We start from the raw sequence: 19,812 nt of genomic DNA on the forward strand, positions 1-19,812 counted from the left end.
GTCACCGTGACCTTGACCTTTGACCTAGTGACCTCAAAATCTATAGGGGTCATCTGCTAGTTATGATCAATCTACCCATGAAGTTTCATGATCCTAGGCGTATGCATTCTTGAGTTATCATCCAGAAACCATTTTACTATTTCGGGTCACCGTGACCTTGACCTAAATTGACCTAGTGACCTCAAAATCAATAGGGGTCATCTGCGAGTCATGATCAATCTACCCATGAAGTTTCATGATCCTAGGCGTATGCATTCTTGAGTTATCTTTCAAAAACCATTTTACTATTTCGGGTCACCGTGACCTTGACCTTTGACCTAGTGACCTCAAAATCAATAGGGGTCATCTGCGAGTCATGGTCAATGTACCTATGAAGTTTCATGATCCTAGGCCCAAGCGTTCTTGAGTTATCGTCTGACAACCACCTGGTGGACGGACCGACCGAAAGACAGACCGACCGACCGACAGACCGACAGACCGACATGAGCAAAGCAATATACCCCCTCTTCTTCGAAGGGGGGCATAAAAATGATTTCAAGACAAATAACGTACAAATATTGCATCTAAACTAAAAATAGGTTTGACCTAGATTACCTCAGTTATATACTTGCGATATATTAACAACACATGCCAAGCATTTATTTATTTATTTTACAATTTTGAATGAAAATTAATGTATTGTTATGCTGATGTTTAAAACAAATACATTATTAATCTTTAATTGTGAGAAAACCATAACGAAAAATGATTGCACCGTGATATAAGTACATGTATGTATGATTATATTTATGAAAGCAATATAACAAAGAATATTGTTTTTTTTTTAATTAATAAAAATCGTTTTTAGCTTAAATGCTATGTAAACATACATATTACTAACTATCATATGTTACAAATAATGACTCCACCTACCGATGACTTTGGGTGATGCATGTAATACAGCACAACTGAGTATGCAACTCATAGAAAAATCTGAATTTCTCATCAGCATGTATCTCACATTTCTCTAGTAGCTCTGTTACGGCCTTTGGAACTGGCCAGAATTCCATGTCGCCTTTCCCATATGCAGTATTAGTTGTTCACTGCGTGGTTTAATACATTTTCCACAGAAACATTTCACACACTTTTCACAGTAGAATTCTGCCTCAATACAAGTGCCTCCTTCTTCGCATGTTGAGCACCAAAATGAAAGCTCTGAGTCAGATCCTTTTTCTGTTGTTGATGAAGAATATGCTGCCATTTTGATGAGATAGTGTTTGCAGTTTTATTTGTGTGTTGTTTTATTTAAAGCGATTTGTTCACAGACTCAAGTTTTATTAAGTGTATCAATAAATGCCTTGAAATGTTAGATTTAAACATCGGAACCATTAAGAGCTCCATTATACTAACAATAATATAATTTTATAAAAAAGGAATTGAAATAAAAAAAGTTTGCCCTTATCGGGGGTCGAACAAGTTTCCTTAGGACTTAAAGTATATATCCATAAAAATCTTGTAATCCCGACTGTGTTTAATTAGCTTGAATTATCAGTGATCCGCGTGTTTTTACAAGATTTGACGAGAACAACAGAAACATTCTGAATCATCCAATCGATTCATGTTTTGAACTTCATCCATTCAAAATGATCATTAATCAAGCACGAACTAGTATTTTCAGTATGAGTCAATGCCATAAGTATTATAACGTTCCCGGGTGTACATGTTGTACAGTGTTCTTTTATTCTTGAATCTGTGACAAAAAGTTTGAAAACTGTCGTTTTGACAATCTGTGAACATGTCCCTTTAAAACTTCCTGGTTTCTTATTATAGGTACATCAAGAAAAGACAAGATTTATCTCGATTAACAAAGAAACGTAAGGCAATATGATCCTTGTACGGTGTATATATGAGAGCAGTTTGAATCAATTTACATGCTGATGTGCACACGACGTCAATATTTGACAAAATGTTCTGCTCACACCGAAAAAAGTATTTGTAGTAATATCTACTCAATTGTTTTACTTCTATTTCTCGCCATTTTTCATTTAACACACCATTTTGGGCACAGGTGGTTAGCGTGTGGCTATGCTATTAATTAGTGAAAACATCATTTTGAATGATAAATAATCATATTATAACAAAAAAATAACTTTTCTGAAAAAAAAATTTCACTATCAAATATATATATAACAAGGTATGCAACTCAAAATCAGCCCAAAACGGGGTGCATCGCTTTGAACAGCCATATCTTCATCAATTTTGCAGCGATTTTCACGATCTCGGTCTTATTCAACGCAGAAATGAATTTCCTTTCTGGAAATGTATATGTCTTGCAATATTTTTACAAATGCTGGGTCAACTTTTAAGAAATAACACGATACACAACACGCATGACCCAGTTGACAGTGATCATGTATTCTTTATGAATGAAATCTCCAGTTGTAAAGACACACCTCCGCATTGGACCAATGAAATCACTCGTATGTTTAAAATGTCAGTTAGTTGAAATGTATGTAAACAAAGGTTTCAAACGGCGCTGGACAGTTAGTCTTGATGCAGAATGTTACGACAAGAACGGTAATAATGTTTTTTCATACGTTTTATTGAATTATGGTATCGAACTACATGAACTTTATAGGGAAGTTGCCCTTTACTCCGTGAAGATTTCAGTCTTAAAGTAAGCATGATCACTGTCAACTGGGTCATGCGTGTTGTGTATCGTGTTATTTCTTAAAAGTTGACCCAGCATTTGTAAAAATATTGCAAGACATATACATTTCCAGAAAGGAAATTCATTTCTGCGTTGAATAAGACCGAAATCGTGAAAATCGCTGCAAAATTGATAAAGATATGGCTGTTCAAAGCGATGCACCCCGTTTTGGGCTGATTTTGAGTTGCATACCTTGTTATATATATATTTGATAGTGAAATATTTTTTTCAGAAAAGTTAATTTTTCGTTATAATATGATTATTTATCATTCAAAATGATGTTTTCACTAATTAATATCATAGCCACACGCTAACCACCTGTGATTTTGGGTATATGAAGTTATTTTAATTCCCCCACTTTAGGAGAGGAGGGGATATATAGATTCGCCCTTTTCCATCCATCTGTCACAGTGTCGTGGGTAACGCTAATGTATTGGTGCTAGAAGTGGTGAGATCTTTACGAATATACCCATCATGTTAAGATGTGCTCCTCAATATTTATGGCCCCTTTTATGGCCCACAACGTGCTCATGGAGAAAATTTTGTGATCGCCTATCGTCCGTCAACATTTGTCTTATTATCATATCACGCAAGAGGCCACATTTACAGTCTGATCTGCATGAAAATTGGTCAGGAGATTTGTCCGCTTTCGAACTTAAGTCACGAGAGGTCAAACATAAGGCACTAGGTCAAATAAAAGAAAAAGATTGTTAACACACTAGAAATTCTATTTCAATCTTCATGAAACTAGGTCAGAACATTTTTTCTAATAATATCTCACCTACGTTCGAAATTGCTTCCGGTTCGTTGAAACATACCGCCAGGGGTCATTTTTCCTTATAGTAAAACGTTGTTAACACTCTAGAAGTCACATTAGTTAAGTTTGAACCTATTTGATTTCGCTCAATTGCATCGAAAGCTTAAGGCTTATTGAAACGCTCTCGAGTCAGCTTGTTGGGTAGAACTAGTACTTGCTGTCCTTGGGTGAGATCTAAAGAACGCTCACACAGTGAGGATTGCATCCTTGACCTACCGGTCGCAAGCCGGTCACCGTAACACTGGATCGTTGATAGAATTGTTAAGGCTTTTTAATTCGTGTGTGTTTAATGTAACGTGCACGCATTAACAAATTCAAAATACATTTGTGCAAATTATTTGTGTTGTTGTTGTTGTTATTACTGTTGATTTAAATGATGTTTCTTTTGCTGCTTTTATAATTAATGATGAAAAGAGGTCTTAAAAATGACGACAGTGATGCACTTAATGATGGTGTTGTTGATTTTGATAATTATGATGAACATGATTATGATATCATGATAATGGTGGAGACGATTGTAGCTTTTACGCCATTATATGGCGTTTGCATGCAACATAAAATGGTGATTCTATGTTCTTTTTGTAAACAACAATGAATCCACTAGAACCTAATTAAGTATGAAATAGGTAGATACAATTTGAATGTTAAGTAACCGTCGTCCCTGGTCACGTGACGTTAAAGCTGCTGCTGCCACCGGAGAGTTTATATCTGCCTTAAAGCGGGAGGCGGGAAACGACAACGGGCGAGGCATAGCATGGTATTGCGCAAGGGGGGGGGGGTTAGAGGGTTAGGGTTAGGGTTAGGGTTAGTGTTAGGGGTCGGGTTAGGGTTTGGGTTAGCCTAAACCCAACCCTAACCCTAACCCGACCACTAACCCTAACCCTTACCCTAACCCTTTTTTGGGGTTATCACCCCTAACCATGCCTCGCCCGTTGTAGTTTTCCGCCTCCCCCTTAAAGCAGGCACGTTCTATCAGCCAAGTGAAATTACTCCCCTGCTTTTAAGATATTTACGTACAGAGTCATTGTTTTGTTTGTTGTTGTTTTTCATCGCTTAATGTGTTTGTGTTTTTTTTAATTTAAAATCCTGGTGTATCTTCCCGACTGAATAAGTTTATAAGTCAAGTGTCCTTGCAATATACGTGCAGCTCGAACAAAGCAACCAAACCGTGACCTTAAATGCACCAATACACTGTACGCTCGACCGTGTGGTTTATTTGTAAACATGTTTACGCAATTTAAGAGTATTAAGTGGCGTTTCTAAATTATCTTCCGGTGGAATGCTGTTAGATTGTGTTTTCGCTTAGGCAATCTTAAATAACTGATCATAATACTTAGACTTTTATGTAAATAACTGTCGGTTGCAGTTTTGGCGATTTTATTATCTGTTCAAGAGACGCGATTGAATGCAACTTTAAATAATCGTGAAATAGCATACATGTTAGGGTGGAATTGTTTAACCTGATTTTACCTTCCGGGAATAAACTATATCTATTAACCCATTTATGCCTAGTGGACTCTCCCATCCTTCTAAATTGGATCAATTTATTTCCAAAATAAGGGGTGTCAAGTATATTTATTTCTATATTTAGAATATTTCATAAAGAAATTCATTTACGCAAACAGCGCAGACCCAGATGAGACGCCGCATAAATGGGTTAATTAATATGTAATAACCTTTATTTCAGGCAAGGTACACATGCAAAAAGAACGCCTGGTATGTAATTACAGTAATTATATTCACACTATACATTCAGAATGCTCACGTGCATTTTAGGCTAAACAATACAATAAATAAAGCTAACGTCAAACCAATTAACATAATGTTATGAAGCTCGCGTCAATAGGTTTTCAACTGTTGAACTAAAAAATGGGACCATTATTACATCGTATAAAACAAGTGCAACATATACAGTGATGAAAGCTTAGATATTGTGAACATAATTCAATCAAAACGTAAATTTTTAATGCACTTCTAGTTTGCATACCATCTCAGGGGTGGCGAAATCAAATGTCCGAGTTGTCCGAGTCGTACATTTGCTTGTCTGGGCAACTGACTTTTTTCAATTAAGTTGTCCGTGGACAACAAGTTTTTTAAAAGTCGCGTCCAGGTATACAAAAATACATTGTATTAAAGCCGTCATTAAGTTTTACAAAACCGGATGTTGACACGCGATTACATTGTCAGTGCTATTTGCGGAGCAATCAAGCTAAAATACGTGCACTTTCCTGCGCAGTGATCTCCATTATTCTATATGAGACCGTGAGCATGCCGCATTTTCAACATTCGGCCTGACTGTTAGACAGTGTACAGACTGGTTTCTTTATTTTTTCAATCAGACGGAAATAAAAAGTATCAATCTAAGATAATCAAAACACAGTCTACCTTGTTATTTAAGACGACTTTAATGGTAAAGATGAAACTTTTTTTTTATCTTCAACAACGGAGCAGAAACCCGAAGCTTTGAGCAGCCCACCTCCCAAAAAACTAAGAAAGATTATCATAAAAAATATGATCTAAGTAAACGCACCAGAACTTTTCAAGAAACATTGCTAACCGATTTTCAATGGTTACCAGTTTATTTAATCAAATTGCTACCAGTAGCGGAGCCTCAGTCTGATGAGGTCCACATATTGGACTAGTTTAATTTGTTAAGATTACAATGTACAGATGTTCAGCACATGTTTTAATAACACTAGCTTCGCAAGATTTAAAGTTTGAGAAAGTCTTTATATTGTTTATAATATACTGCTATAATGAATGTACCATTGAAATACAATGATAAACAAAACAAGCAAATCATACTCATTTTGATATATTCCACATTATTTAACATTAATCAATAAATGCGTTTATAATTTATATAAACATTAACGGACAAGTGTAGTTAAGCAACGGCCAAGTTAAATTTCCTAAATGGTTGTCCGTGGACAAGTATAGTTTTTTTAGATTTCGCCACCCCTGCATCTATTAAATTGGTACCTGTTTGCTTACGGTGGTAGCCTTACGAAATAAACGAATCAGCACAAAAATCATTAGGGCAATGCCTGATTAAAACCAATTCATTGGAAGAATATCTGGTGAAATTTAATTTATTTGGGGAGTGCCTGTTAAAAACTTAATGTTGTTTTTTTATAAAACACGTACGCACATTTCGCAACACCCATTTGCACACGTACGACCATTTCGCAACACTCCATTTGCACATGTACGCCCATTTCGCAACACTCCATGTGAAACGGAGTATATATAAGCCGGACATTTTCTTGGCCTGTTTCATATCTAAGTCTTTACACGTTGACTTCATTGTGAAAATCATGAATAGATACTTGGTAAGTTTATTTTATTACTGAATTGATGCGTATATTACTGTATATACCATATATGATATTGGTTGAATGATTGGAGCCTCATAATTACTTATACAATAATAAGAATGATATATTATGATTTTATTTTATTTTTAACGCTGAATAATTGTATTTCTATAGCATTGTACGACCATGTCTTGCAATTCATTGCAAATGAATGCATTTCTATGGTCAAAGCAAACAAAGCTTTGGCTGTTACGTTGCATGAAAAGCCAGTTGACGTCGGCAAGAATTAAGACATTCCGGGTTTAATATCAAAATCTTTCAGCTGCCTTATATTCAAATGTATTAAAAAATAATAGCTTAGAAAATATTGTTTTCTGTAAATTTCTGAATTAAGCTTGACATGAAATAAAATTATCACTATGAAATAATTTGTTCTTTTTTTTTAGTGTGTGTGTTTGTTTGCCGCGCTGAGCATTTTGGCTCTTGTAAAAGGGGCACCGTGTGAGTACATATTTATTTAGTCGATGTGATTTATTTTTGGGTTTTCTTATTGATCATGTTTAAAAAAGGATTTGATTCTTATGCTGCACGGGAATTTGGAAGATGTCTGCCATTGAACATTCTCATTTCAATGGTAAATAATTCATGCATCTTTACATAAAAGTTAAGAAAAAAAGATTGCCTGACCTAACTAAACATTTTGTTGGGTAAGCCGTCTAAGCTTACTCTGACCTAGATTTTTGCGATAATTATGCAGCGGGAATGTTGAACGCCAATTTAAATTGTGCAAATTTTCTTAATTAAGGAAATGCATACGTACAGCAATTGTTTAACGTCTACAAGTAATGGTTGCAGACTTTTTGAGGATTAGACGTTATAAAGCGGTAAAAAATAAAGTAAAACTCATATATATAACTTTAACAATAAAACCGAACGTAATTTTGCGCAATTTTCCTCTTTGTATGGTGTGTTTAGAATGTTTAGTGCTTTTTCATAATGAAATAAGTAAATTATTATGTTTGGCCTATGTACGCGGCACAAACACTAATGCCGGTCTTGACAGATGGTCTAGATGAAATAAGTAAATTATAATGTTTGGCCTATGTACGCGGTACAACACTTATGACGGTCTGAACAGTTGGTTTGACCCATTTATGCCTAGCGTCCTGAAAAAAGGACATTGCATAATGCGGCGTCTCATCTGGGTCTGCGCTGTTTGCTTAAATGAATTTCTTTATGAAATATTCTAAATATAGAAATAAATATACTTGACACCCCTTATTTTGGAAATAAATTGATCCAATTTAGAAGGATGGGAGAGTCCACTAGGCATAAATGGGTTAAAGTCGATCATAAGATTATCTTCACGGTGATCTCATGATTTCCTGTCAGTAGGCCGAGAATACAGTAGCTGTTGTTTTCTGACAAGTACATACTATAAAGTTGTAAATTTTAGTATTATCTTAATAATAATTCGAAATATTAATAGAAAAATTAATAGGGCTTATGTTTAATATTTAATTATATCGAAACGTTTCGTTTCGTTTTGCTTTTTTATTCTTTCATCGCCCCGACTGTCTCAGATCACGTAACTAAATTACAAGTGTACTGGTAGTAAATATTATACAAACAGCGCGCGGTTACGTTGTGCTTATTTATAAATCGGTGATAAAAAGAGTTTATATTGATGGGACATTTAAATTACGTGACCTTATTGTTAATAAATTGAAATTTCGGTTACAATTTATTAAGAATTTAATAAAATAACACCTGTCTTGTCTTTCAACTTCACCGTTTACCATTGACTTACTAAATAATAAAAGGTTTTAACATTTTTGCGAGCAATATGAAGTAAAAGAGGTCTCATACTCATCGAAATTGTTTTCGATTTCATCACTTGCGCTACGTGAAAACGCTAACGGTGTTTGAATACTAGTGATACATTTTATCATTTACTTAATGAGCCTCGCTGTTGGAAAACGTGGTTTAACGCATGTGCGTAAAGTGTCGTCCCAGATTAGCCTGTGCAGTCCGCACAGGCCAAAAAAAGGAACGACACTTTCCGCTATTATGGAATTTTCGTTAAACTGAAGTATCTTCAAAACAAAAATCCAGATTAGGCGTTAAGTATCGTCCCTGATTAGCCTGTACGGACTGCACATGCAAATATAGGACGACATTTATAGCATATACATTAAGCCCCGTTTTCCCAAGCCCGGCTAATAGTATGCTGTCCGAGAAGTCATGCGATTGTCTTAGTCCTCTTGTAATTATTTGAAGAATACCATATACAAGGTGCAGGATCACGTGACTGTGTGGGGTTCACAAGTGAACTTTAATGGATGTTAACACACCGGTATGTGGTGTTTGTCTTCAAATAAATTTTTAAAACAATTGTTTAAGGATTTCAGGACAGTTTTTTATGCCGTTTTTTATGCTGTTGTTTGCTGTTTTTTTTTGCTGCTTATCGCTTCATACATAAGAATTACTTTATTTAATAAGCCCGTGCTCTTAGCTAAAAATTCGTTGTGTAACGCAATCATTTCCACGGTTATGCTACACGCAATGTGAAATTTTGGCACCGATTTCAGACGTATTTAATAATTTATTCTTAAATCTGAATATATCGGCACAAACTGCACGAAAAACTGTCTTTAATGCGCTTAAGATTTTTGAAAATGTATTTCAATAACTTGAGATATTTGCAAAATTAAGTTCTTAACGGTGTGTTTACATTCTGTCAAGCCCGTGTGCAAACCCATGTGAACCCCGTTGATCATGCACTCTGTCTACGTAATAATTTTAACTCCGATTGTCTTTTTAAAGAGATTTCTTGTTTAATATAAGTGGACACAAAATATAAGGCCTTGCACTAGTATATATTCAATGCAGCTCGGAGGTTATTTTGAAGAATCTTCAAAGAGAGCTCACTACGTTTGATTCTATAACGCAAACTCCTTACAGTGGTTATTTCCCCTGAATATTTTCGCATTAGCACGGATGTTGTTGTAATTTATGATTAAGTTCGGAATATCTCGGTTATAATATTGTTTTTGATACAAATCGCAAAGTAACAAATTGTTGAAATGGGAAATATTGGCTACTTATTTGAATGGGACCAGTTGGTAATTTTCAAAATATTATTGCAAATATTAAAATAGAATGGAGTACGCACCAGATACCGTTTTGTAAGCTAGAAATCATCAGGAAAATTAATAAATAGATTCTATTTAGCCATTGAAACACTTAAGCTTGGAACGCTTCAGGAGTGTTTATGCTGTTTTTGTAAAAATAGCTGTCAACACGTAAATCGCATATCCATGACAAAAATCATTTTAAGCATATAGCATAGTGCTCAAATCGATAGCGGTACGATTAAGGGGTCCCTCGAAAGAATCTCTTTGGAATGATTCTTTTTTAAATTATCTACAAGTTCATATTTGTTTTCTTTGATCTTATGAATAATTTGGAATAAGTCGTTCCCTTGTGATGAAATTTGACAAGCTGATGAATAGAAATGAATACAATAATATTTTTAACAAGTCAGTTTTATCGAGAATGCAAGTTAGCCATGGGTTCTCCTCTTGATTATAGTTTCGTTATAAATGACATTTAAGAATACACATACTAATATGAACTAATGCCTTGTAAAAATATGAGTTTAACACCAATCAATAAATCAATCAATCTTTATTTTGTGTTTCAGCCAACTGTGTCACTGGAAGTGCATGCGACGGGTGTGGGGCTGGTCGCTTTTGGATGGTACGGCTTGGGACCAGACAGGTGAAGGTGTGCTCGCCAAAGTGTCTCAAAAGCTGCCGCGCCGGGAACGATCCCAACGGACGCGCATTCTGCACGTGCTATGATCCTGCAGGTTCGATGACTTTATGTTTTTGTTGTTGTTGTTTCTCTTGCTAAATTGTATTAAGAAGTTTAAATACATGGCGAATATGTAGTAAGACCAAAACAAATAAAATAAACTTTATCGTTAACAAACACGGATAACAACATATCAACGTCTCTGTCGTTAATTAATCGTTAATGTAAACTTACATTTTATGCAGATATAACAGGCGACTGCTGGAAAGGGGACCAATGTGACACCTGCCTTGCCGACCCCAACAAAGGCTACGTCGGAAACATCAATGGGATATCGGTCTGCTGCGCAAACTGCGAGCGCTCAGGAATGGCCCTTAGTTCTCGGAGCTGCAGCTGCCTCCATAACGGCCCCTAGAAGCCACCAATTGCAGCCGCAACGTCGCATTTGAGACTGGCTTCGCGTTGACAAACCACTGAAGAGTCACGACATTTGCGTCATTACAGTTTTGGCAAGTGGTCACTTGCCTTAAATAAAGGACAAACAAATTGTATATAATAAGAATGCAATACTGCCCCAGCAACTGGAGTTTCACTTCTTTGCTTCCATTCACTTCGATTCTTTATATTATAATAACTTCTGTTTACAGTTTATTTTAATAATAATACACATAATAATTATAATTGTAATAATTATAATAAATATGAAAAACCCCAAAATAATCTGTATATCCATTTAAGCGAATTGCATAATTATTTTATATTCTTTGATCCAGATAAATGTGTAAAACATTTATTTTTAGAATTAAATTATGTTGTCGAGTTAGTTAGTATATAAAGTATCAATAAACAATTTATTGTTTGTGTGTGTGTGGGGGGGGGGGGGGCTGTGGTATTCTACGAAAATACTAATAAACCAACCGGTCCTTAAGACCCAACTGTCTATCGAGCACGGTATATTTGAAACAAAAGCTAGCCGATGTAGGGTGCCCTTAATATTGAGTATGCCAATATGATGGAAGTGAAACAGAAATTATAAATATATATTGTTAGTTCAGCTATTCGATACTGTTTAGGAAGAACGTCCGTATTATTTGATTTCTCGTCAATATTATGATGCACAGCCTCACATCCCCCAGCGACAAATGAACCGTACTTACTTTATAATGAATGTATCATAAACAACAAAATACCACAAGAACGCAGGCCAGCACAATAATTAATGAAACATCAAATCTAAAAGCAATAAGGAATCATTGAACTGTGGAAATTCTGGATCCAAACAATGACCCGAATTATTGCCAGAACTATGGACCCACTTAAAACTTGCCCACCAAAAATATTTCAGGAAATCAGTTTCGCTCGCGACATTAAATCAAAGCGCTGAAGGCACTGAAATTGTTCGCTATTGCATAATTTAAGACGCAACTCATTTTAAAAAAATAATCGCAAGTTTGAAATTAACTCACGCCTTTCAAATTTATGTTTGTCACTCTTTACAGTTTACTGTTATGGCATAATGGCATGTTAGTGAAACGGAAGATAATAAAAGGTAAAAGTATTTAATACATTAATAAATCTGTGTTAAATACATCAATAAAACTCAATAATGTATGTATGTTAATATGTGTTAATATTTTTCCCAAACTGAAAAAAATTACATAATTTATTTTTCCGAATCAGGCTGTTCACACTATTTTTGCCCTTTCATAAATCAAACACATGTTAACATTTACTTTTTGAATTTATTATACAGTGTGCCTCCAGGATTAAAGAATTAAAATTGAGGCCTGTGAAATTAACAACTGGCTTGTAAATTTTTTCTCCTCGTAGGCCAGTCTGGCCTGTAAATTTTGAAGGTCTTTCGCCATGTCTGCTCTGAACTCGTTGGGGGGTAACTCACAAACGACTTTACTCATAGATACACACAGATATAAACCTCAAAACAAATAACTCATGACTGCATGCTTTAACAAGACACTACAATATGTGTCCCTTACATTACAATACATGACATACCCTTTTCTTTCTTTTTTTTTAAATTATAAATACATGATACATCAACTACTGTATCGTTACATATGCGAAAAGGTATATAAACGAAAGACAAAAACATAACCTGTCGTAATACATTATATACATCTCTGTTCATAAAATCATAATGGAACTTTGTATTTTAAACCTTAGAGTTTTAAATTGTTTTAATTGAACTTCTTTTAAATTAAATAATGATTTGATATTCATTAAAATCAAGTTTACAATTTTACAACATGTACGACACAATTATTCACTAAAATAAATGTTCCCTAAGTTTACACAAAATTGTCGCGGTTATCTCAGATTCAGGCTTTGTTCAGGACAAAATGCTTTTCTAACAAATGCCAGATACACCTAATCTCGGGTTTCAGCTAGGAAATGATAACAAACTGTGATCACAAAGAAAACAAGATAGAAAGTAGATACACCTAAAAAACAATGAAGTATTAAATTTCTGTGAGAAGAAAACTTTGCGCGGATGCACCAGATGCAGTGGTTATCGTTCTTAGCGTAGTTAAGAGCAGACTGACCTGCAAAACTCCCTCTTAAAATTAGTTGTCCGCTAACGCAAACAACTAAAAACCATACTATGTAACATCGAGGCAGTGCGAAAATTATTAACATGAGTTGAACTGCTTAAATATCAACAGCTGCACGTCATGTGAAAGACATATATTTTGAAGCGTACGTTAACTTGGCTTGCGTGTTTACCTATGCGGATCGGACATCAGCTTATAAGAAAGTGAATAAATTTGTCACTTTATGGTTTATATCGCGCGATAACGTCTTCAAGTTATTTCACAGTAGATACCAAATCATACGTTATTTTTTATTAACAAATAAAGTTTGGAAAACCTATCGACGTAGTCAATTAACGATATTGGAAGACGTAATATTTGGACAGAGAAAACAACAACAACATATAAACAATGCTCGTTCGTTAAATTAAGATATAAATAAATGAAATGAAATTATTCTTGCCGACGATATATCTGTTGTTGAAGAGTCATTATAAAACATTTAATTTGATAAAAACGGGGGTTACCTTGAATGACTAAGGATTGTGTCTACATATATTCGAGGCATAAACATGTCTTTAAATATTTGTAGAGCAAAAACCTGAATGTACTATTGTTTGAATTGTATTTCAGTAAAAACATTCTTCTTTCAATGCTTAGCAAGGTTTAATATATTTTAAGGACACACTCTAGTTCGCTTATTTCTCGCCGTGCAACCTGCATTATCACATCAAAAATTATTGGTGGAAATAACTGTTTCGTGGCTCCTGCTTGTTTTGTGTGTTTGCTTAAAAAGCAAGGTCACAATGGATACTTGAAGTAAGTGCATATTTATTATATTTATGTATTAAAATTACATGTCCCAGTCCGATCCATGACTTTGTTGTAAATAATTCTAAATAAATTGGCATTTTGATAATCATATCTCTTGACAATCTGTAGTGGGTCACATATAATGTTAAAACGGTAATTTAAGGGCCATGGGCACTGTGGACATTTAAAAATTTGTGCATATTTTTTAAATTGATAAAGTGGATGAACGTGCTCGTGTCGATCAATAGCTATATTGTGCATGATGATATTTTGAAAAAAAAAAGATATCAATTCAAAGATGACACGTCCCACGAAAAAAATACGTCACTCGATTAAATGCCAAGGTCACGGTAAACACTTAAATATTAAGCTTATTCTTGAAGTGGATAAAGCAAAATAAACCGTTCATTTCAGACTCATTACTGGATATTGCATGATGGGATTAAAAAAATATAGCGTCGTAAGGATCGTCATATCAAAACGAATAATCGCCTTCAAAAGCCAATCTTCTTAGATTAACCCTTTGCATGCTGGGAAATTTGTCGTCTGCTAAAATGTCGTCTGCTGAATTTATAAAATTAGCATTTTCTTCATTTTTTTTCAAAGAATGCTATCAGAATAGCAAACAGTTTGGATCCTGATGAGACGCCACGTTCTGTGGCGTCTCATCTGGATCCAAACTGTTTGCAAAGGCCTTTAAAATTCGGTTCCCGCACTGAAAGGGTTAAAGTTAAAATGTCTTATATTTTCCGGAATCGGACTGCTTTATGCATCACAAAAATTGAGTTCATTTAAGCGTTACACAAACAGTTTTTTCCGCGAAAACAAATCTTATTTTTTAAATACTTTGTGTGGGTTATGATTGATAACATATTTTTTTATGAGAGCGTCACAAACGTTTTATCAATAATATATTTCGATTTCGATATAATTATGTATTGTTACTTCACGGACCCCGAACGATGTGATACTTGATCAGTCAATTACTACAAATTTACTTCTCTGAATTAAACCTTGGTTATATTTGTATAACCCATTAGAATTTGTTTGTATTTACGTAACGGAATGATTAAACGTAGATTTAGTTTAATTTAATTTTTAAATTACCGTGACGGAATTTACCTTGCACTTACTCAAACGAATGATTTGGCTGGCTGCATATGATCCGTTCGACAAGAAAACATGTAATAATGAAATAGTTAATATAGGTGCATTTGTACTCAATTGTATTGCATGTATGTTTTCGAGTGGACTAGTTACTGTTAAACCACGATTCTAAAATCTCAAATGTAAAGGTATATAATTATTGCTGTCACCCTTAATGACATATTTAGTAATATAACGTATAGCGCGTGAGCTATTATGTAGAGACGCGACAGACCAGTTTCAACTGGACTCTATGTTTTCGGGACAGCGATTGCACAGTTATTATCCCACGCCATAGGCTGAGGGATATTGTTTTGGCGTTGTCTGTCCGTCCGTCTTTCCGTCCGTCCGGAGCCATATCTTGGAAGTGCTTTGGCGGATTTCATTGAAACTTGGTATATATATATATATATATATATATATATATATATATATATATATATATATATATATATATATATATATATATATATATATATATATATATATATATATATATATATATATATACATATGGATAAGAGGATGATGCACGCCAAATGGCAGTGCACGCCATATGTTAAATGCTTTTTGTGTGTCCGGAGCCATATTTTGGAAGTGCTTTGGCGGATTTCATTGAAACTTGGTATGAGTATATATATGGATAAGAGGATGATGCACGCCAAATGGCATTGTACACCATCTGTTAATAACGGAGTAAGGGCCCTTTGGTTCTTGGCTTTTTTGAATGTCAAATATAACATTTTGTTTCCAGAAGCATATTAGCGGGGGGATATCAATTTAACGAATTTGCTTGTTTCATTGACAGTTCAAAGTTAGGGTAAAAAAAACTTTCACGATTTCAAGAAGATTTAAGTAGTAGTAGTAGTAGTAGTAGTAGTAGTAGTAGTAGTAGTAGTAGTAGTAGTAGTAGTAGTAGTAGTAGTAGTAGTATAGTAGTAGTAGTAGTAGTAGGTAGTAGTAGTAGTAGTAGTAGTAGTAGTAGTAGTAGTAGTAGTAGTAGTAGTAGTAGTAGTAGTAGTAGTAGTACTAGTAGTAGTAGTAGTAGTAGTAGTAGTTAGTAGTAGTAGTAGTAGTAGTAGTAGTAGTAGTAGTAGTAGTAGTAGTAGTAGTAGTAGTAGTAGTAGTAGTAGTAGTAGTAGTAGTAGTAGGTAGTAGTAGTAGTAGTAGTAGTAGTTAGTAGTAGTAGTAGTAGTAGTAGTAGTAGGTAGTAGTAGTAGTAGTAGTTAGTAGTAGTAGTAGTACGTAGTAGTAGTAGAAGTAGTAGTAGTAAGTAGTAGTAGTAGTAGTAGTAGTAGTAGTAGTAGTAGTAGTAGAGTAGTAGTAGTAGTAGTAGTAGTAGTAGTAGTAGTATAGTAGTAGTAGTAGTAGTAGTAGTAGTAGTCAGTAGTAGTAGTAGTAGTAGTAGTAGTAGTAGTAGTAGTAGTAGTAGTAGTAGTAGTAGTAGTAGTAGTAGTAGTAGTAGTAGTAGTAGTAGTAGTAGTAGTAGCAGCAGTAGTAGTAGTAGTAGTAGTAGTAGTAGTAGTAGTAGTAGTAGTAGTAGTAGTAGTAGTAGTAGTAGTAGTAGTAGAAGTAGTAGTAGTAGTAGTAGTAGTAGTAGTAGTAGTAGTAGTAGTAGTAGTAGTAGTAGTAGTAGTAGTAGTAGTAGTATTAGTAGTAGTAGTAGTGGTAGTAGTAGTAGTAGGAGCAGCAGCAGCAGCAGCAGTAGTAGTAGTAGTAGTAGTGCCACAATTATATTTTATAATTAAGCGTTACATACTTCATTATTATCATCTATCAATAACAAACGTCTAAGTGTCAAATAGGTGTTCATTCCTAAAGTTTCAATAATATCTGAAAAGCCAGATTGTACATGCGGATATTGAGGCAAAAAATAGATCAATAAACACAGAAAACGCATTAATATTCACTTGCAATGGTGAACAGAACATACATTATTGTGAATTGAGTATATCATAAGCGATCATATTTCGTTTTCTTCCAGATTAACTACCCCTTTATGATTGTTTTGTGGTTTGAAATGGCGTGAAATTACTGCGCAAATCGATAAAATAACAATAGATCTTATAGTGCAATTCGCTTATTTAGTAGGAGTATCAGCAATTCATTTTATTCGTACATGGTTTTTAAGCAGTTGTCATCTTAATGCATTTCCATTTCTAAATTTATCAACTACATTTTAAGAATTTGTGAAGTTCACATAGATAAAATACATTGTATACCTTACTGGAAATTTAAAGCAGATACAACTGATATTAACAATTGATTTTTAATGATGGCTGAACTTTCAATGCTCTCAACGTGTAAGGGGTCTGATCTGGAACGCGATTTCTGTTGTTATGTGTGTGAAGAAAATGACATTCAAACAGAGGCAACTTCTTTCTGTGAAAAGTGTTCCAGATGTTTTTGTGAAAGTTGCAGCGACCAGCACAGTCGGATGTTCAAGAAGCACAATTCAATTGGACGGGAAGAACAGTGGCGATGGCAAATAGAAATAAAGGAGGAATGTCTAGAGCCAATCTTTCATTGTCAGGAACACAGCAATGAGACATTCAAGTTACTTTTTCTGGATCACGACCAGTTGTTGTGTGAAAAGTGTAATTTAAGTAATCATCGGTAATTGCAGATTTTATAAAACCTGTATTTATTTGTAATATTCCTTATTCTGATACGGATTTAAATCAAATGCTTGTATTTGTAATAAATTATTAACCATTTATTAATAATCGGGTTGACTGTACTTAATATCAGGCAATCAATGTCATATTATGAGCTTATGAGACTTAACATGGAAGGAAGTAGGATGACTTCTAGTAATAATTCGAGTTATAATTATGTTTATATCTAAAATTACTTATCTCAAGTACATAGTCATCAGTAAATCATATATTCCACTCCATATTGTTACAGATTATATTTAACATGTAATGGTTTTTGATTGACTGAACTATTATTCCTAATATATTGCTTAGTTAACAGAAACTGTCAGATAAATCTATCGCCGATAGAATAAAGGGAAAAAACACACACCCAACTTTGAACAGTTGTTGAATATCATCGAGTCCAAGCAAGGACAATTAGACCAATTTAAAGAGGGCAGAAGGAAAGATACACAGGACTTACAGGCGACAAGCGACACACAATTTGCAGATATCGAAGCGTTCCGTTAACAAATAGACAAATCGCTGAATCGACTGGAAGCAAAAGCTAAACGGGAATTTGTAGATTTAAGAGATAAACTTAAAACAGAACTGGAGGCAGACATTGATAGATGTTGCTTGGTAAAGCGGAAGTTGCAACTCCTTCAGAATGCTTTAACAAAATTTGGAGAATGCCCTGAACACTCCTATATTGCTTTTAGGATGAATTTTCTATTTCACTGTTAGTGTGTGTGTGTGGATACAAAGGCTGTTTTTTGTCGCTATTAATTGTGATGCATAGCATGATCTTCAAACTGAATTAAAGAAGTTTGATTAACACTGCGCTTAAAATTCAAGTCTGTGTTTGGTTTAAATAAACGCAGGTTCGTTGGCAATTTTTGTTTAGAAAAATAATGACTTATTATATAATGTATTTATTCTGGAACCATGTTACATCCCCCATATTATGTGATCTCTAAGTATAAATATATATGTTTCAGACGCACTGTCAGTAAGTATGTCTAATAGTTATTACAATATATTTATTTAAATTTGATGATTCATAATTGTTGAGCTATTCGAATTATTTACTTTTAATCACTACACAGGCCGGTTGCGAATGTTCTGTGTGAGTTGGATGGCTTTGAACACTTTGGTGACTAGCGTAGACTTATAAGTGTTATTAGGTCGCTACTAAACATTATAAAATCGAAACCAGCTCGTGTCCTCATTATAAACACAAACATATTGTTATGCATTACGCAAGCCGTGCGATAATTATTTAATGAAACATACAATAACAGTGGGGTTTAGTGGAGTGCACTTTGAAATAACTCGAAAAAGCTACATGAGATCACTATATCACTATATTGAAAGTCCATATGTCTGTTTTTGTATATGCGATTATACCAGAGGCCTCTTAATACAATCCATTGAACATTAAATGTATATAAGAGAGGAATAAGGCGGCGGGGTAAATAGACAGACAGACAGACAGACAGACAGACAGTTTATTCAGACTTATACATAAGTACATCGTCTTAATACACAAATATACACATTATTTTCTGTCACATGAATAGGTATAACAACATAACATTACATAACATAAATGGTCATTTAAGAATTCAAATATAAATAAACACAATCAAATTGCATGAATACGTAAATTCTATCAAAGCGGTAATGAAATTTATTAAACAGCATTATTAAGAATTGCATTTCTTATAGCAAAAGCTTCTTTCATATATTTACATACATTTGAAATGACTGGTTTGTCACATGAGGCTAATAACTTGTGGAATTTATATACAGATGGGTTAATATAAAATATACGACTAATATATTTTTTCCTTAAATCAGTGTAACAGCGGCATATACAATAGACGTGTGCCGTTCTTATTGTTATAACATAATAAATGCGTCAAAAAAATGTAAGAATCGAAATATTCTCAATGTCGTTGTATGAAGAAAACGATGTAATATCAAGTATGTTATAAGACAGCAAACATTTGAGACG

The 19,812-nt window shown here is 34.3% G+C and overlaps 1 protein-coding gene and 1 long non-coding RNA gene across 2 annotated transcripts; one reads left to right on the plus strand and one right to left on the minus strand.

Moving 5' to 3' along the window:
• On the minus strand, window positions 1-524 carry LOC127860724 (uncharacterized). The gene is made up of 2 exons (XR_008039900.1): window positions 305-524; window positions 1-156 (listed from the first exon to the last, which is right to left on the minus strand). It is a non-coding gene; the product is annotated as an uncharacterized LOC127860724 (long non-coding RNA).
• A 6,203-nt stretch (window positions 525-6,727) lies between these two features.
• Window positions 6,728-12,031, plus strand: LOC127860721 (uncharacterized). The gene is made up of 4 exons (XM_052398989.1): window positions 6,728-6,838; window positions 7,270-7,324; window positions 10,530-10,697; window positions 10,888-12,031. Exons 1-4 carry the CDS (start codon window positions 6,824-6,826, stop codon window positions 11,055-11,057), a joined length of 408 nt encoding a protein of 135 aa, XP_052254949.1. The 5' UTR covers window positions 6,728-6,823; the 3' UTR covers window positions 11,058-12,031.
• The last annotated feature ends 7,781 nt before the right edge of the window (window positions 12,032-19,812 follow it).

Source organism: Dreissena polymorpha, chromosome 15, assembly GCF_020536995.1.
Source record: "Dreissena polymorpha isolate Duluth1 chromosome 15, UMN_Dpol_1.0, whole genome shotgun sequence".
NCBI classification, from domain to species: Eukaryota; Metazoa; Mollusca; class Bivalvia; order Myida; family Dreissenidae; genus Dreissena; species Dreissena polymorpha.